We start from the raw sequence: 20,486 nt of genomic DNA on the forward strand, positions 1-20,486 counted from the left end.
CTCTCTCTCTCTCTCTCTCTCTCTCTCTCTCTCTCTCTCTCTCTCTCTCGTGTGTGTGTGACGAGTTGGCTATCCATTAGATACTATGCTCCTGTGATGTGTCAGGCAAATTCTTGGCACTAAAGAATAGGAGGTCTCCATTTCCATGGGGCTTCCATCTTGGCAATGGAGAGGGATTGAAGCAGAACCGGAGAAAAGAGGGTAGGGTATTGAGCCACATTAGGGGAGATCTCGGTACCATTGGGGTGGGGTGAGTGTACAGGGCTGTCTAAGGTGATTTGGTCTAGCTAAAGAGTGAAGAATGAGCAGAGGAGGTGAGAGAAAGGATGCTCAAGCAATGGGAACAACCATGACCAAAACCCCAAGGTGGGAACAGATGTCGTGTGTTTAAGGAGTAGTCTGGAGCTCCATTCATCAGGAGCAGAGCCAAAGAAGGGTTACAAATCAAATGGGGCCTTATACATCAGGAAAACAATTTTGGGTGGTTTTATTTTTTTATATGAGGAAAAGTAAGACAATTATCTTAGGAAGAGGAATAGCACACCTGGCAGGAATGTGAAAGAATTCTCCCAGCTCTATGCAAAAAGCCATCGCAGAGAGGGAAGGGGGAGATACAGGCAGGCCATTTGTTCTGATTGTGACCCGGGGTATAGAAATCAATATAGACGCTCCCTAGAGACTAACGTTAGATCTATATGACCCAGTTATATCACTCAGGTATATACTCAGAGGAATCTAAGTCAGAATATAACATAGATACCTGCATATCCATGTTTACTGTGAAACTACTCATAATAGCCAAGATACAGAACCAACTTAAGGGACCATTGGTAAGTTAATGGCTAAAGAAAATGTGGTATATGTTATTTGCAGGAATATGGTCGAAAATAGAGATCATTATGTTGAACAAAATAAGCCAGACTCAGAGAGACAAATACCACATTTTGTCTCACATGAAGAACCTAGATTTTGCCTGCCCTCTCTTTGTCTCCGTCTCTCTCTGTTTCTGTCTGTCTGTCTGTCTGTCTCTTTCTCTCTGTGTGTGCAATATATATATATGTCACAAAGTAGAAGGAATACTATTAGGAAGAAGGAGGGGAACAATGAGAAGGAGAAGGGTAAAGAAAGAGAGGGTAATGAGGTTTGGGTGTGAGAAGAATATGTATGAAAATGTGTATATATATATGCGTATATATATACGTATATATATATATATGTATATACATGTATATATGAAGATGTCAGAATGAAACCAATTATTTCATACATTGATTTTCTAAAAAGTAAAAGAAAGAAAACCCCAGGTCCTTTAGAGGAGCCCGGAATATAACACAATGCTCAAGCGACACCCAAGTTTAAGTCCAGGTAGCTGAGTAGCAGTGGCAGAGGGGAACATGTACGTCCATTGGCTTACAAGACTGTCCTATCCATGGTCCACATACAGAGTCATGTGTACCATGGTCCTCAAGAACCACTGGACCCGAATCATTGGGAGTGGGCTAGCCAGAGACATTCCCACATTGCCTATGGGCAGTAGAGATGAGACAGTCTTGGGACTCTAAGGCCCAGTCAGGGAGAGTCTCACACCACAGCCCCTGAGGGAAAGGCTTTCTCCCCCTTTCCCTCCAAAGGGGCAGTTCACTTCCCGCTTCAGCTAGAAACTCATTTGAACCATGTAACAGGAGCATCCTTGAGGGGAAAGCTAGCATTCTGACCTTACCTTTGGAGCTGACTGAGGGTCTTCTCAAAGAAACTATTAAGGAAAAAATACCTGACCAAAACCACTTCAGAGAGGAAGGCCTCATTTTAACTCACTGTTTCAGAGGGTTCTTCCTATGGTTGCCCTGTCCTGCATGCTTGGACAGAATATTATAGAGGCAGGAACATGCAGAGATCTGTGCCCTTCATGACTGATTAGGAAGCAAAGGGAAAGACAGGAGGTGGCCAGAAATGATATACCCCAAGGACCCACCCCCATAGACATACTTCTTTCAACTAGACTTCATGCGTAAGCTGCACTACCAACTGGGGACCATGTAGTAGAACCCCAATCTTTCAGGGGACGGAGCTCATATTAGAGACTGCTGAGCAAACCTGAGCTGATTTACACACATGAGTCTAACCTTTGCCCTACACTGACTTTAACTTGCTTTTCTGAAGTTCAGAGAACACAGAGGAGATATTACCCATGAATCCCTCTTCCCAAGGCCCGGAATTGGTTCTGGAAGGAAGTATGTTACCCTTCCTTCATTTCTCTCTCATGCTGGCCCCTTATGAACCAGAATCCACTTATATTATCTCAAAGAACTGAGGATGGATAAAAAAAAGACATTTATAATTGGGATTCAGAGTGGTGTTGGTCCCATCCCCGAGTCTCACCAGGGAGGGGATTTGTTGGCTTGCTTGATTTTTGTGGCTGAAAATCTCTAGCCCTTCCCTGAGAGCCCATTGTGGACTTGAATGAAAGGCTCAGAATTGTCCCCTCTGGCTCCTGCCCACAATGCGGCTAACAGCATCAAGTGTCTGCCTTTAAGATCTGTCTCTGGGGAGCCTGGGGAAACCTGACAGATTCTGTTAGTGTGTTCATGTGTGTGAGTCCCTGTGCACACGTAAACCCAGGCATGTGGAGGCCAGGGCTCAACCTCAGTTGCATTCCTTTGGTGCCCTCATCTTGTATTTTGATACAGGGTCATTTATTTGGTTTCAAATCATCAAGCCAGCCAGTTCCTGGGACCTGTCTGTCTTTACAACCCTCTCATTGGCTTTATGAGTGTACACCATGAGTTTTTAATTTTTAAATGTGAATTTGAGGCTTAAATTCAAGACTCCATGCTCACATGGCAAAAAACGTACAGATCAAACTGTCATTTCGGTGTCCTAAACAGCTTTTTCTAAGATCAGCACTGAAAAGCAGAGATGATTCCTGTCATCCTTCAGTCCGGTGGGCAGGGAACAGAGATTGTCCTACAGACTTTACCCTGCTGGCATTTTTCAGGGAATTAAGTAAACTGAGTACCTCTCATATTTATTGGTCAACTGGTTATTCTGTTCAAGGTTGCACTCAAGTCTTTTGCCCATGTTTTTGGTTGGGTCATGTGTTTATTTCTTAGTGATAGGTAGAAGTCCTTTGGATATTCTAGATGGACACTCTGTGCTGAATATCTTCATGCAAGCATCTTTCCCATCTCTCAGTCATGATGTGTGATGAGCAGTTTTTTCCATTAATCCAGAGTGATATAATCTGTATCCATTAATGTTGATTTATTTACTCTGTTCTCATGAACCCGGCTCATCTAATTTTCATACTAACAAAATTTGAAATGGGAGAAAACAAAGCTAAGACTTTTAGTCTTAGTGGAGTCTTTAGTGGAGACCTTTGCGTCTCAGAGAAGAGCAGAAACAGCATTGCTATGCAGCCCTGCTATTCCAGAGCGGGTACTAGCAGACATGTCATAGACAAGATGCAGTTCTTGTACATCTGTTTGACTTCCGTGACTGAAAATAAATTGGATTGGTTGGTAACTTATAATTATAATTTATGGATTCATCTCCACTTCCTTCCTCTGCTTGCTTTGGGTTGAATTTGCCCTTGTTTTTCTAGTTGAAGGAGGGGCTCTGATTACTAACTCAATACTGTGTTTTTAATTCAAGTATCTATGTTTTAGATTACCCTCGAAGCATGGCTTTAATGGCACCATGCAAAGTTTGATGTGTTGTGTTTTCTTTTCACTCAATTGAAATATTTTCCAATTTTCTTTGTGATTTCTTCTTTGATCCATGAGTTGTTTGGAAGGCTATTGTTTAATTTCCAAATTTTTGGGGATTTTTCCCCAGATATCACTCTGCTGTAAGTTTTCTGTTTAATTTAGTTGTGGTCACAGAAAAAAAATATTTATTATTCAAGCATCCACATTTGTTTAATTCATTTTATGGTTCAGAATATGGCCTATCTTCATGACTGAGTATAGAAAAGAATAAGAATCTGTGGTTATTTGGTAGGAAATTCTACAAATGTAAATTAGTCTGACTTGGTTTAGGCTGTCTTTAATATCTCCCCAGCTTTATGGGTACTTGTCATCTCAATTACTAAAGGAGGGATACGGGTGTCACTCTGTATGGCCTCTGATTTGCAACAGTTTGACTTAATGGTTTTTTGTTTTTAAGTTCATGATGCTGTGAAAGTGACTTGAGCTCAATGTAACCTCTGCTGTGGTCTTTTCCTAACGAATGGTGTGCAGGGCTATAGTTTCATCTTTTGCAATGTGGGAGGTGGGGGGTGTGGCAGCAAATGCAACTTCCAGCAAACCAGGCAATCATGAAGGAAACAAGGACATCCCACAATGAAACGTACTGCTATGTAGTAATAGGAGTGGTGGGGCTGCATCCCCAGCACCCTGGCCGCCTGCTAGCTTATGCCCCGAAATAACAACACAAACAAACTGTATTCATTCAAATACTGCTTGGCCCATTAGCTCTAGCCCTTACTGGCTAATTCTGATATCCCGATCAACCCATCTCTAATAAACTGTGTAGCACTGGTCTTACTGGGAAAGATTCAGCATGTCTGACCTGGCGGCTTGCTTCATCGCATGCTTCTGCCTGGGAGAGGAGAGCATGGTGTCTCTGCTCCAGAGAGCAGAGCTGTTGAGTCTGAGCTCACTTCCTCTTCCTCCCAGCATTCTGTTCTGTTTACTCCACCCACCTATGTTTTAACCTATGAGGCCAAGCAGTTTCGTTATTATAATTAACCAATGACCTTCCTCCATCACTGCTAAACTCTGATACTCGATTGTGGGTTGAATGTATTTTCAGCTTGCAATGTTTTGCATTGTGTATATTTGGGCGCGACTCCATTGTAAGTTGAGGAGCAGCTGTAATAATTATTTAAAAGTCTATTATCCTCTAATTTTTTTTACTGTGTGCATTTTAAAAAATGCACACAGACATTTAGGTTTATTTGATTTTGGTGAAATAATCATTATGTCGATTTCTCCTGTATCCATAATAGTCTTTGTTTTGAAGTCAACTTTTCTCTTCATTTTTTAAAATTAATATTTGCATGATGTAGTCATACTTATGACCCTTTTTATATCCCAGTATGCCTTTCTATTTAAATTGTCTTTCTGATAAAAAAAACCATACAGCTGAGTTTTATTTTCTTTCTTGATTTCACAGTCTTAGTTTTTTGAGATATTTAGGTTATTCACACTTAATATAATCTTTAATATGTTTACCTTTTAAATATATCATGTTATTATCATTTGTTTTCTCTTTCTTCTTGATTTTTTTTTAATTTTTAATTTGTTGTTTTTATTATTCCACTTTATCTCCAATGACGGTCCATTAGTTAGATCTAACATTAACATATTTTAGTTATTCTCTAGAGCTTACAATACTATTTTAAATGTGGTTATACTCTACTTTCAAATCTATACCTTCACACTCTTTACACGCAGCACCTTGTAAGAATATTCTTCAGTTTCTTTCCTTTAATTGTCTGTTTTTGCTGTTATATAGTTTATTTATGAGTACACTGTAAATCCCACAACCCATTGTCACTACTATTGGTTTAACAATGCTCTAAACCATCATTTTCCCCTCTAGTACCGTTTTTGGTCTCCAGTTCTCACGTGTCCCATGAAACCTTAATGCTATTAATAAACTCTACTTCTGTTTATGTACTACTCCTGCCTTGGAAGGGTTAAATCATCATAGCAACAATTAATACTCTAAACTGGATTCCAGAAATCCAAAGTTAGCTCCCCTTGGGGGCAGTGTCACCCACACTGAGAAAGCATGCTTCAGATAGTGAATTACAGTTCATGGAGATTAAAAATAAAGATGCTTTTTATTTATCATTCTTTTTACCATTTCTAGTACTTTCTATCTTGTGTCGATCCATATTTCTGCTTGGATCATACTCATTTTGCCCAAAGAGCTCCTTCAACATTTTTTTTTTTGTAGGGCAGCTTTGTTGGCAGTGAATTAAGCTTTTGATTGCTGCCATATTTGGGTTTTGCCTTCATTTTTGAAAGACATTTTCTTTATGTGTAGTATTCTAGGTTAACAGGTTTTTTTTTCTTTACATACTTTGAAGTTGTCACTCTCTTTCGCTTTCACAGTTTCTGCTAAGGAATTGGCTGCGGTCCCATCCGAGAGTCCCCCCTGAATTTAGTGCGCCTGTTCATCCAGTATGCTTAAAGACTTTTTTTTCTATCCTGGGTCTGCAGCAGCTTCACTGTGCTGAGCCTGGGGAGGTGGCTGCTTATTGCTCTCATGTTCCTTCAGCTTGGGACTCTGTGACTTTGATCTGTGTTTTATTGTCTTTCGTGACTTTTGAAAACCCTTAGCTGTAGAAAGTTGTCCATTCAAATATTTAATCTAGTCTCATTTCTACTGAGACCCTACTCGCATGTATGATAGGCCCTTTTATATTGCCCCACAATTTAAAAAGTATTTGTTCATTTACTTATCTATTTGCATTTTGGGGGGTTGTGGGTGGGTTCATGGGGATCAAAGACAATTTTCAGTAATTTGTTTGCTTTTACCGTGTGCTTTCTAAGTATCCTTAGGTTGTTGGAATTGCTTGCCCTCTGAGCCATCTCATTGGCTTTGTGTTATAGCTTTTGATTGTTAGGTAGCTTTCTTTACTTTTGTTTTTCTTTATATTTGGTCCATTTTTCTCTGCTCCCCTCCCTGCCTCTACCTTCCACTCTTCAATCCTCCCCCAAGGTCCAGATGCTCCCAATTTACTTAGGAGATCTTTTCTTTTTCTACTTCCCATAGATTAAATCTATGTATGTCTCTCTTAGGTTCCTCATTGTTGTCTAAATTAGTGGGCTGGTTTTCTTTTGCTTTATGTTTAAAAACCACTTATGAGTGAGCACATGTGATAATTGTCTTTCTGTGTCTTGGTTACCTCACTCAAAATGATGTTTTCTAGCTCCATCCATTTGCCTGCAAAATTCAAGATGTAGTTATTTTTTTTTCTGCTGTGTAGTACTCCATTGTGTAAATGCACCACTTTTTCCTTATCCATTCTTCAGTCAAGGGGCATTTAGGTTGTTTCCAGGTTCTAACTATGACAAACAATGCTGCTATGGACATAGTTGAGCACATGCCCTTTGGCACTATTGAGGATTTTTTGGAAATATACCCAAAAGTAGTATTACTGAGTCTTGAGGAAGGTTATTTCCTAATTTTCTAAGAAATCACCACACTGACATCCAAAGGGGCTGTACCAGCTTGCACTCCCACCAGCAATGCGGAAGTGTTCCCTTTACCTCACAACCTCTCCAGCGTAAGTTGTCATCAGTATTTTTGATCTTGGCCATTTTTATAGGTGTAAGATGGAATCTCAGAGTTGTTTTGACTTACATTTCTCTGATAACTAAGGATGTTGAACATTTCTTTGAGTGTCTTTCAGCCATTTTAGATTCCTCTGTTGAGAGTTCTATGTTTAGGTCTGAACTCCATTTTTTTATTGGATTATTTATTCTTTTGATGACCAATTTCTTGAGTTCTTTGTATATTTTAGACAGACCTGTCCTGTACACAGATGATAAAAGGGCTGGGAAAGAAATAAGAGAAACATCACCCTTCATAATAGCCACAAATAACATAAAATATCTCAGAGTAACTCTAAGATTCTAAACAAGTGGAAGCCTTGCATGAGAAGAACTAAATCTTTGAAGAAAGAAATTGAAGAAGACACCACAAAGTAGAAAGATCTCCCATGCTCTTGAGCAGGTAGAATTAACATAGTAAAAATGGTAATCTTACCAAAAGCAGTCTACAGATTCAATGCAATGCCTATCAAAATCCCAGCAAAATTCTTCATAGACCTTGAAAGAATGGTACTCAACTTCTATATGGAAAAGCAAAAAATCCAGAATAGCCAAAGCAATCCTGTACAATAATGGAACTTCTGGAGGCATCACAATCCCTGACTTCAAACTCTACTACAGAGCTACAGTACTGAAAACAGCCTGGTATTGGCATAAGAACAGACAGGAGGACCAATGGAACCAAATTGAAGATCCGGATATCAATCCACACAACTTTGAACCCCTGATTTTTAACAAAGAAGCAAAAAATATCAAATTGGAAAAAAGGAAGCACATTTAACAAATGGTGCTGGCATAACTGGATATCAACATGTAGAAGAATGACAATAGACCCATATCTATCTCCACGCACAAAACTCGAGTCCAAATGGATCAAAGACCTCAACATCAAGCCAGCCACTCTCAATCTTATAGAAGAGAAAGTGGGAAATACAGTTGAATGCACTGTCACAGGGAACCACTTCCTAAATATAACCCTAGCAGCACAGACACAGAGAAAAACAATTAGTAAATGGGACCTCCTGAAACTGAGAAGCTTCTGTAAAGCAAAGGACAGGTCAACAAGACAAAACAACAGCCTACAGAATGGGAAAAGATCTTGACCCAGCTTAGTTTTATCAACACATTCCTAGCTCTCTTACCCACAGACTCTACTAGCTAATCCATCCATCAGCATGACTGATGAAGATCTTCTCCAGATGAAGCTAACCAGAAAGAACTAGAAGTGGCTGCTTTCCAAGTTCACAGACAGCAAAGTCAAGGCTCCAAGGATCATGCATCCATGACACTCACTTAAAGGATCAGATAGAGTTCCAGTAGTTGAGCCCAAAGAAACAGATCCATAGCCTGCTCAGTAGATACTTAACAAGAATAATCTTAAAGATTATCAACAATACAGATAGGAGCACAGGTGAAGAGAACTGAAATTAGAAGTGAACAAAGGAGTAAAATGTATGGGAAAATAAAAAACTAAACAAAGAAATTAAAATTATTTGGCTTCACAAGAAGAGGAAGCTGTTATTTGTAACAATATGGATGAACTTGGAGAACTCTACGTTAAGTGAAATAAGCCAGGCAGTAGTACAAATGATGTGCGATGTCACCTCTTTGAGGAATTTAGTCTTCTGTAGGGTATGTGGAATCTGAGTGTGGAACTGTGGTTACCAGGCCTACATCAAGGGAAAAACAGAAGATGTAAAGCAATGGGTGTAAAGTTTTAGTTACGTAGAATGTGTACACTTTTGAGTCCCATTATATACCAGTCTGTAGCTAATAACAGTGGGAAGCATAAATAGAGTTTTGCTAAGAGGGGAGCTCTTAGCCAGATGGTGTGGCGCACTCCTTTAATCCCAGCACTCGGGAGGCAGAGGCAGAGGCAGGTGGATCTCTTTGCATTTGAGGCCAGCCTGGTCTAAAAGAGCTAGTTCCAGGACAGGCTCTAAAGCTACAGAGAAACCCTATTTTGAAACACACACACACACACACACACACACACACACACACACGCACACACACGCGCACACACACACAAAAGAAAGGGGGGAGCTCTTTTATGCTGAGTGCTCTCAACACAAGAGAAAAATAATTTAGAGAAGGGAGCACTGGAAGGGTATTTGGAGCAGGGGGTATGTCATGGTGACTTGTCAGATACATTAGGTATTCATAGCCTTTTGTATATCATCTGCCTCAATAAAGTGGTTCAGAAGATAAGAAATAAAAATCACCCACCAAAACAAACCTTTATAAGTATTTTATTGAATTTCTTCTAGTAATTCTTTAAAAATGCATGGGTTGGTTTGTGTACATTAGTTACACATACCCACATATTCGGTTTACATAATTTATTAAAAATAGGTTTGTTCTTAAAAAGTGTGCTTTCTTGTGGGTTGAGCAGTCTGGATTTAAGAAGGTAATGTACTATTCATGTTGGTGAGGAGTCTAAAGCTGGCAAGATACTTGGAGTTTGCTGTTAGGGCTGGGTTCTTTCTCCTTCCCACAAACGGCCAAGGCTGATGTGTATCTGTGAGGCAAGTGAAGTGAACTCCATCTCAGCAAAGATCAGTTGCTGATTTCTTTTGTGCAGAGATCCCTTCCACTGTAGCCTCCATCCCTTTGAAGTCCTTACAAAAAGAGTATTTCTGCCAATCTATTTTGAGTCATAGAACAAAAAGAAATACGGGGAGTCTGTGATGTTTCTAATATGTGTTTCATTTTCTTTTCTTTCTTGGTTTTCCAGGAAGTATTTTGGAGAGAAAATTGGGCTGTATTTTGCTTGGCTGGGGTTGTATACATCGTTCCTTATCCCATCTTCTGTCATTGGGGTGATCGTGTTTCTCTATGGGTGTGCAACCATCGAGGAAGATATTCCCAGGTAAGTCCCTGTTAGAGGCAAGGCTCCGTTCCTGTATGGTCATAGTTTGGACTTTCGCCCCACTTGTGAGCACATTTCACACACCTCTTTCCAAAGTCCTCGCTCTCTGTCCCACATCCCTTCCCACACATGGAACTTCCCTCCAGAGTCAGGTCTGGGAGCTGCAGGGCTCGGGAAGGGTTGCAGAGCCATGCTGGTTCTCCCGGTCCTCTTCTTTTGAAAGGAATCATGACGGATAAATGGTTTTGCCCCTTAACTTCACAACATTTGCCTGATGGCTTCCCATCAAACACAGGTCAGAGTATGTGCAACATCATAAAAGTCACATGTCCTTGTGGTCATATCTTGTAGCCACAGAATGCTATAAGAAGAGGCTGCAAGGAAGGGCCGTGCTATGGTTCAGAAGGTCAGAACTGCAGGACACAACAGACCACATGGTAGGGCTCATGCAGAGCCAGGACTGAACAAAGGCTCGTCCTTATGGGAAAGGGAAGGTCGATGAAGAACAGAAGTACTTATCAATTGCTGGTGACATTATACATCAACTCTTTGACTACATCCAATCCTGGTATCACTTGGTAGGCCAAGGCAGGAAGATTGCTAGGATTTTTGAGGCTGGACTTGAAGCTATATTGTGAATTTGAAGTCATCTGAGGGTACAGAGTGAGACCCCACCAGAAACAGCAGCAGAGAAGTTTAGAAAAACAACTCACCCCCAAAACAACCTCAAAAAAAAGAAAAAAAAAACACGAATCTTAAAACAACAAGAACTTACATGATCACACACACAGTCCATGTTCTGAGCCATCTTCTAGTGTTATGTGTTAGAGTTAAAATTCCCGTGGCTCAGTTTGTCTTAGCTGGAGATGGGACACATCATGGCAGTGGTACTCAGTTCTGTAGCAACATGATGCGTTGTTGGGAACAAGATGAACTGAAGATACTGAGGGAGACTATGAACGTCCACTGTAGTTGGATGTGGGAGGGAGGGATGTTGTGGCAAGACTGGACTTGTTGGGGAAATGGTGTTCCCTAGTGAGAGGAACCAGCAGGCTGGTCTTGCCACACTCACTCTATAGAGATGAACTCACAAGGCAAGCCAGAGCTAGCCCTGCTGGTGTGGAGAACAAAGCTAAGTAAGTCAGGGTAGAGTTAAGTTTTCTGGTTGGAAATGACCAGGGCCTGCATAGGCTGCCAAGTTGTGTCTACACAGAAGCATTGTGCCATCTATGCACACACAAACTCGCATGTGCGGGATGTGCACACTTGTAGAGTGTATTGTTATCATTGCGATGTTCCATGCCTTTTGCCAGTGTGCCGTGTTCTGTCACCTATGAAGAGCAACCCGGAGGTTGCTCCTGAAGGAAGAAGAGTTAGATAATGCATTCATTGTTTTTCTCATTGTTGGAACAAAATGGCTGGAAAAGGAAACTTGTGGTTTGAGGGGGCATGGTGCATCTGGTGGCAGGGACGTCAGGTAGCTGATCGTGTTATGTCCATAGTCTGGAAGCAGAGAGCAATGGCTACTGGTGCTCACATTATCATCTCGTGTTCTTTCTGATCAGCCCAAAGCCCAAACCTACTGGATGTTGCCTACACTCAGGGAAGGTCTTCTGTCTTCAGCTAAATCTCTCTGAACAGATCCTCGCAGACATGCCCACAGATGTGTCTTCTACAGCATCATAAACCCAGCCAGGTTGACAGTAAACCTTAACCATCACAATAAGATAGGATACAAAGAAATGAAATACTAGGGTTCTTCATAGGCAGGAAGGATAAATGCCTACTGTGCTATGTTTGCGTGTAGTTATGTGTTTGTATTTTCATCCTGCAATCACACACAATTTTAAATTGTAAATCACAGTGAGGAAGCTTGACCCGTGGACATCTGGTTAAAACTCTGATGGTTGATTTTCAGAGGCAAGGGAAAGTGTTTAAAATCCGGAAAGAGGCAAATAATAGAAAAACTATTTCCTGTGGTTTTTGAATGAGGCCTGCTCTTGTTTCATTGTTTTTAGTGATGGTCATCAGGGTCAGGTGTCACACGAGGTGGATGCACCTGCTACTTAGCCACATCCCTAATCCCAAAGACCTACTCTTAGAATATAACTGTGTATCCGTCAGAAGTCCAGGCTCTATGGGCCCCATGAAGCCACACATAACTGATCCTACTCAACAGAGGATTCTGATAGGGAATCTGGACAAATCATATTTCTCAAGCTTTCTTAGCAATAATTGAGAGTGATTAAACACTTTTCTTGGTGTATTATGGAGTCACACTAATTGTACAAATTCATGCATTTCATTGTATCAGTTTCACACACACATACACACACACACACACACACACCTTGTATTTTTTTTTTTTTTTGGTTTTTCGAGACAGGGTTTCTCTGTGGCTTTGGAGCCTGTCCTGGAACACACACACACCTTGTAAGAGGCCACCAAGACTCCTGAAATAACCACACAGAAATTATATTATTTAAATCACTGCTTGGCCAATTACTTAAGTGTATTGCTAGCTAGCTCTAGCTCTTTTAACTTTGGTTAACCCATTTCTATTATTTTATATTTTACCATGAGGTTTGTAGCCTACGGGCAAAGTTCCAACTAGCAGGTTGCATCTTTCTCCTCTGGCGGCTCCATGGTGTCTCACTGACTCTGCTTTCTTTCTCCCAGCATTCAGTTTAGTTTTCCCTGCCTAGCTCTATTCTGTAAGTCATTGGCCAAAACAGCTTCTTTATTCATTAACCAATAAAAGCAAAACATATATAGAAGTACTTCCCCCCACTCCCAAACACACACAAGTCATGCTTTGACCATCCACTCATCCTGTTCCCATCTCTCTCCACCTGGTACCCTTCCTTCTCAACTGTTCTGCATTTAGGACACTTTTCTTCTTGTTTGTTTCTGAGTACAAGTAATTGTGCCATACTTGCTTATAGATGCCTGACTTCATTCTGAGAGACTGACATTTGTGTTTGCATTGATAGCTTTGCATTGCAGTTGTTAGTGTTTGCTATTTGATTCATAGTCAGCATTCCGAGTGTAATGTGTCCTGGGTATGTTCTTGTCTGCTCCTGTCTATCTGGCATTCTACATATCTTGTGATTTTGTGTCTGCTGCTCTCCTTAGATCTGGGAAATTTGATGTGTTTTCATTGAATTGTTTTCCCTGTGTCTTTAGTTTTTATTTCAGCTCCTTATTCTGCACTTCTTAGATTTGGTCCCTTGATCAAATATGCGTGTGCGCGCACACGCGCGCGCACATACACACACACACACACACACACACACACACACACACACACACGTGGTGTAGATGGACTATATGATAGTTTAGTTCTATTTGATTTTTTATTTGTGTGTTATGAATACTTGTTCCTTTGCATGTGTGCACATGTGCTCACAGTGTGTGTGTGTGTGTGTGTGTGTGTGTGTATGTGTGTATGTGTGTGTGTATAGGCTTGAGCCTGAAGAGTTCAGAAGGAGGTGCCAGATCTCCTAGAGCTGGATTTACTGGTTTTTAGCCAACCTAAACCTGAGCCCTGGGAACTGAGCTGGGGTCTTATGGAAGGGCAGTAAGAACTCAGACCACTGAGACATCTCTCCAGCTCCCTGAGTTGCTATCTTTGTTCCCCATATGTTTTCCTTTAGTTATTACTTTTTAAAATTCACTGTTGAATTTTTGTTTTTTGGAAACAGGCCTCAGTCTAGGCAGCCTTAAACTCTTTATGTAATAGAGAGCAACTGAACTCCACGGCTTTGAACCAGCCCTTGAACTGCAAGCACTGGGGGACACTGGACAAAAATTACACTGAGTTCCATAACCCTTTGCGAGATATTCAGTGCCATAATTCCCTCCTCTCTGCTGCCATTTTGACTGTCCAGATCGTCTTTGCTTCCTTTTGTTTATTTTGGCATAGGGCTTGTTGACTGCAGTTTCTCAAAGAACCAGCTCTTTGTTTTATTGAGCTCTTCATGTTGTTCGTTTACTCTGTTTCCACTCATTTCTGCTCCAATCCTCATCAATTATTTCTTACCAATAACTTGGGATTTGATTTGTTCCTTGGGATTTGACTTTAGGATCTTGAGACTCATTATTATGCTAATTACTTAAGGTTTATGTGTTTTTATACCCTAGGCATGCATAGCTATAATCATCCTTCTAAGTTTTGCTTTTGTAGTCTCTCAGATTCTTGGTTTTATGGGTGGTTTTTCATTTTTATTCGCTGATAGGAATTTTTTAAGTTTTCTCTGATAATCACTCCAATGACCTAATAATGGTAATAATTGCTCAAAAATATAATTTTTATTGATTTTATTGATCTATATATTATTTGTGCTCCTCTCCCTTCCTTTCCTCTTCCACCCTCTCCTGTGGCCCCCACACTCCCAATATACTCAAGAGAGCTTGTCTTTCTGTCCTTCCTATGTAGATCCATGTATATCTCTCTTAGGGTCCTCTTAAAAGTATATTTTTCAATCCCCATGTATTGTTACGATCTCCGAAGTTTCTCTTGCTGCTGATCATAGTTTTAATCGAATATCATCTGCTAAGAAAACACACTATATGGAGGATTGTTTCAGACATTGCTAATTCTGGTGTCAAGCTGGAATTCACTGTTTCGATTCTGAAACATTTCTGGTTTTACAGCTGTACTGTCCTAGGAACTTGCAAAGGACTAGGGAATTTAGTGGCTCTTTATTCAGTTTCCCCAGCGCTCATGTCTGCTACAACTCTACTGCAGCTTCAAAGCCAGGAAAGACACACAATCATGGGGGAACGGTAGTTTCTTTTATTCCTCAGTGTTTGAGAGAAGAGATTTGAGCAGTAATACTTCTCCACGGTCATAACTAGAGAATGTCGCTCCGGAGAGAAAAGTCTCTTTTGCTAAGTACTTACATAGTGGAGGAAGACTGAAACATTCAAAATGCAGCTGATTAATTTAAACCATATTGGGAAAGGAAGTGCTTTACTTCTTTACTTCAGATGTTGTGTGTGGATTTCCTGGAAACCTGCCTCCCTGTGCCTCCCAGCCTTGTGCTAGCTGCTCTTGTATCCCTAACGGTGCTCATTCACTCACTCTTAGGAACCTCATTTGCTTTAGGGTCTTCACTCAACTGGTCGGCGGGCCATTTGCCAACCTTCCTAGCTTTTCTAGAAGGAAATGATATATTGGAGAAATGACCTCTCGATTTATAGCCACAATCACTTCTCACTAGAAATCTGTATATTTTCTTATGAAGCTGATGCATAAATCCGAACTGATTTCCATCTTGAGTGGGCTTCCTCATCTTTCAACGTGTCCACCAACAGCCTGTTTCAAAATGTTCAGTCCCTTTAATGCCGCTCCCAGGTTTAGTTTCTCTAAAATTCTCTTAAATTGCTTGTATCAAAAAACCCCAACACATATCAAGCATTCTGACTTCAAATTCAAACAATTTGAGAAGAATCCACACTACTGTTTTGTACAGATAATTGACAGATGCCTTGCATTTGGGTTTTTAAAAGTAGTCGTTAACACAGTGCCTGGCATGTACTTAAAGTGTCTTGTTCTGCATTGGTTGATAATCTTAGGAAACTTTCTTCCCTGACCTTCTGGTATCTCTGATATTTAGTTAAAATTAGATTGAGTGAGACTGTACTTCCCTGGCACGGAAGTACGCAAAACAAGATAAGCAACAGTCTCAGATGCACATGCGCGAAGGGCAGTGTGAGGGACCCTGCTCTTCGATGTGGCTGCAAAGCAGAGCTCTCCTCTTGAATTGACACAGACAAATAATTTTCTGTGTAAATCTTGTTTTCTTTTTCTCTGAAACTTGCAACACTTTCTAACTGTGCAGTGATGGCTTGTGTGACTCAGAAGGTTGAAATTAGCTTTATTTTCTAGTTTCATAAGATTATACAGTGGGACCGGCACCGGCTATATTGCTAAGACATCAGCACTTAATAATTTTTCTGTGAGCAAGTTCTGCCTATTGACCCTTGCCAATGGAGAGCTTAGCCGCGAGCGAATGGGAAAAGCATGTTTCTCCTTAGAGACCTGGGCTTTCCACACTCTGACACAGACGGCTTTTCCCTGCCGGGGACTTAACCCATTAAAGACAGAAGCTGGGGAGCTGGAGGGATGGCTCAGAGGTTAGAGCACTAACTGCTCTTCCAGAGAACCCGGGTTCAATGCCTAGTACCCACATGGCAGCTCACCACTGTCTATAATTCTAGTTCCAAGCTTCTGGCACTCTCACACAAGTATACATGTAGGCGAAACATCCATGCAAATAAAACAAAAGGAAATAAATTACTTTTTTTTAAAAAAAAAGATGGGACTTTACAGAGAGTGACAGTCCCCAGAAGTCTCCCGCTCTCCAAATGCCTTGTGAAGGAGAAGTTGACCCAGGCATCCTTGGCTCCTGGGATTCCTTGCAAGCCCTCACTTTACTCACAAGCTAAGGGAGCTTGTAGGGGGCAGTGGCCTCCCTCTAACAAACTGTGTTATACAACACCTGCTGCTGCCTTTTTCTGTAGTGGACACAGCTTTGGGGGGCCTCTTTAGCATCACAGCTCCAGCTGAGGGGTGAGAAAGGAGTGAGAGAGTCCTGAGCCCTCCACCCTTTCTCCCTGAACCCCATTCATCTATGTCCATGAACGGAATACTACAAACAAGAGCAATGAGTTCATTTTTTCCTACCAGTATTTGGTAATGCGGGAATATCAAGGAAGTCATCCAGGGCTGGTAATTCTTTGATTCTTATTGTTAAGTGTACATATGAGCCTTAACTTATTGGATCCAGCATTACTTAATGAATTGTGAATGTATTCATTAGTCTATTAAACAGAAATATATTTATAATGGATTAGCACACAGGCCATTAGAGTCACTTGGTGCGTGTTTCCCTCTCTCAGTATAAGAAAGAGAATGTAGTCTTTGGAAGGATTTACCTTCCTTTTTTATTCTTCCTAATCCTGTTTCATGGTTGTCATAATTCTTAGTAGGTTGAAGGTTTTAGACTCCGTCACACAAATGGCTTACAGGCACTGATGGTGCACAAGTTCTTCTTGCACAGTTCTAGGCATTCCTCCTCACCTGTTTCTTCCAGAGCAAAGGTTTTCAACCTGAGGGTTGCGACCCCTTTCGGGGTGGTGTCACCTATAGGATATTTACATGACAATTCATAACAGTAGCAAAATCACAGCTGTGGAGTAGCTATGGGAGAGTCTATGGTTGGGGGTCGTCACAACAGGAAGGGCTGTATTAGAGGGTCGCGGCGTTAGGAGGCTCAGAACCACTGCCGCAGAGACTAAAGCTTGTGCTGGTCCTGCCATGCGCTCTTGTTTGTTTCGGCTTGGGACCAGGTCACACATTTGCAACCACATGTTCGTAAGTCAGCCCCGTAGAGCAAAAGAAAACCTCCCGCACTTGAAGAACGACTGAAATCCAACCTCAGTGTGGTGTTTTATCCACGGCTGGGCGTGTCTCCCACCAACCATACAGATGCAGCACATCCTGAAGAGGCCTTCTCAGGCATCATTCAGTGCACATACCTCGGAGATGACCGTTAGCGTTCTGGGAAGTGTGTACGATAGAGAGCTATCCACCTTAGGAGATGGCTCATTCATTCTTTGTTACCATTCGAGAAGAGTAAACACAGCCCTAACCCAGCCACCCCTGTCTCTGCAGCAAAGAGATGTGTGACCACCAGAATGCCTTCACCATGTGCCCCCTGTGTGACAAGTCCTGTGACTACTGGAACCTCAGCTCAGCCTGTGGGACTGCGCGAGCCAGCCATCTGTTTGACAACCCCGCCACCGTCTTCTTCTCCATCTTCATGGCTCTGTGGGGTAAGTTGTTCTCACAGTGTCTGCTCAACAGACAGGTGCAGTGGCCAGGGCATGAAGGCCATTGCCTTCGGTTTATTTACCTTCGTGTGTTTTCTTCATACTCGAAGAAGTATTTGAAGCACAACACCCTTTCCTCCTTTGGCGATATACGAGAAAAGAAACAGGAATATCCTTTGTGGCTCACTGTGTTTTCTCTTAGAGGAGTAATGTTGACTCCACACTGACCTCAAGTATGACTGACAAGGAACTTGAATATGTGTGTGTTCTAAAACCTGCCGGCAACCACCATAAGGCACAATTCCTTAGCCATAGGAAGCCATGGAGACAGAATGCCGGTGTGCTGCCATGGTGGGGTACCGTGGGTGTTAAGATGAGCTCCTGACTTTCAGGCTCCATGCTAGTTACTGTACCCCATGAGTGCAGACTGTGGAGATTTTCTTTCAGGTAAAAGTGATGCTCGTGATAGTCTCACTGAAGGCATCTGTGAAAGGAAAAGCAAGCAACTCGTTTATTTCCTTCCTGCAGTCTCCCTGGAGCACCAACATAGTTAGCTCACTCTGCACCGTACTCATCTGAACACACACATACACGTGCACACACACACTGTTCTCACACACACATGATGTTCTTACACACACATTGTTCTTACACATGCAGCATTCTTATACATATGTGTGCACACATAAATGCACTTACATGCACATGCATGCACACACAGTGTTCTTACACACATGATGTTTTTACATCCTTATACATGCACACACAGGGTTCTTGCATACACACTGTTCTTACACACACACACACACACACACACACACACACACACACACACACCATATTCTTACAAACTGGGATGCCTTCCCCATGGTAACTGAACAATTCTGAATGACATAACCGGGTACATTTAACAAGAGCCCAAGTCAACGTGTTTCAGTTCATGTTATACCACCTGGTTTATACTCACTGGTGAAAGTGCAGGGCCTCCTCCGTCTACTGGTTCAACCTTCAGTATGACCACAGTCCTGCTGCCGAGCCCATTCGATTTATCCCCACATCTGCATGGGTTGGAGGGCCTGTCACAGAGGACCCCGAGTCATGGGTTCCTAAAAGATGAGAAAAGGAGGAGGAGGACAATGAGAAGTCAGAGAGAGAGAGAGAGAGAGGAGGAGGAGGAGTTCTCATGGTTGTCCAGGGAAGAGGATCACAGATTTCTAGCATCCCCAGTGGGACTCTCTTCTTGGGCAAGACAAAGCTTATCTGGGAAGATTCTGCCTTGCTAGGTCTCCAACAGACGCCTCCAGAGGGAGCTCTAGTTTTTAGTCTCAGGGGACTTCCAGCAGCACCTGGGCAGCCCTTCAAGATAGTAGCAGCACACAGGAAGAGATGGGACCTGTGGCTTGTCAGTCAGCAGAAGGAAGTGAAAGGCAGCAGGGTGCCGCCTGGGCAGCCAAAGGCACCAGTGTCTCCCAGCAAGCACAGCGTGTGTAGTTACCCTAAGGTCCACTCCAGCCAAGTTGGACCCCAGACTATGGACTCCACTTTGGATTTAGTACAAACCAAGTTCCTATTCATTTGTCCTGTTGATCCTGCCAGCATGGAATGGCCATCCCTTAAAAACCCTGGCCCATGGTCTCCCATGGACTTTCCTGAGATTCACCGCTCCCTGCAGCAAGGTGAGGTTTTCAGCTCCATTTCAATCTCAAGCCCCAATCTCACTGCCCCTGGTCTGCACTCAATCGCTTCAGTAAACAGTCTCAATAATTGACTACTGCCCCCATCCCTGGAAAGTCCATAGAAGTGGGACTGCATCTTGGTTTAGGGCAGGGCTTTTTTTTTTATATAATTTTTATAGCAGCCTTGCTGTGTTTTATGTGATTATGTATTTGGAGTGTAGCAGCCAAAAGCCCTAGGCATGACTGCCTACAAATTACAATTAAAAATTACAGTAATGCCTCTCATTACCATGATTATTATGATTAGTGGTGCACTGTCGGGTGGCCCAGGCTTGCCAGGAATGGGCTGGAAGGAAGCAGTTCTGAGCAGAAAGACAGAGAGAGTCAGATCAGGTGAAGACGTGACTCTGCAGATCCCACCTGTCAGAATATCTGCCCAGACTCCTGCAGATGTAGCCTTAGTCGGTAGCGAGAGGTGAAGTTCTATCCACAGGAACAAAGAGCTGGGGCTCACAGCTCCGAATAGAGGCAGAGAAAGCTCTGTTCAGGCTTTGGCAGACTTCAAAACATCTTGGTTCTGTTCCTTGTCAGTTGTGGGTCCCAAAGCCAGTGAATGGAGTCCTGGCTTGGCCCACAGTTATTAAATGCTCCCTGAAGTCAATGCTCCTAGCCAAGGTGGTACCTGGTTGCTTTGGGGTTGGTGCTTGAGCTGTGTCCTCACCTACAGTCTGGGTGAAATAACATTCCCTGTAG

The 20,486-nt window shown here is 42.1% G+C and overlaps 1 protein-coding gene across 2 annotated transcripts in view; it reads left to right on the top strand.

Moving 5' to 3' along the window:
* The window catches only part of Ano2 (anoctamin 2), a 353,619-nt gene that overhangs the window by 153,324 nt on the left and 179,809 nt on the right, over nucleotides 1-20,486 (top strand). For both annotated transcript variants that reach the window (XM_005365256.3, XM_013352922.2), the window contains exons 10-11: nucleotides 10,084-10,218; nucleotides 17,900-18,060. In XM_005365256.3, coding sequence (XP_005365313.1) covers nucleotides 10,084-10,218; nucleotides 17,900-18,060 — 296 coding nt within the window. The remainder of the gene's footprint in view (nucleotides 1-10,083; nucleotides 10,219-17,899; nucleotides 18,061-20,486) is intronic.

The sequence above is a fragment of the Microtus ochrogaster genome, unplaced genomic scaffold (genome assembly GCF_000317375.1).
Source record: "Microtus ochrogaster isolate Prairie Vole_2 unplaced genomic scaffold, MicOch1.0 UNK1, whole genome shotgun sequence".
NCBI lineage: Eukaryota > Metazoa > Chordata > Mammalia > Rodentia > Cricetidae > Microtus > Microtus ochrogaster.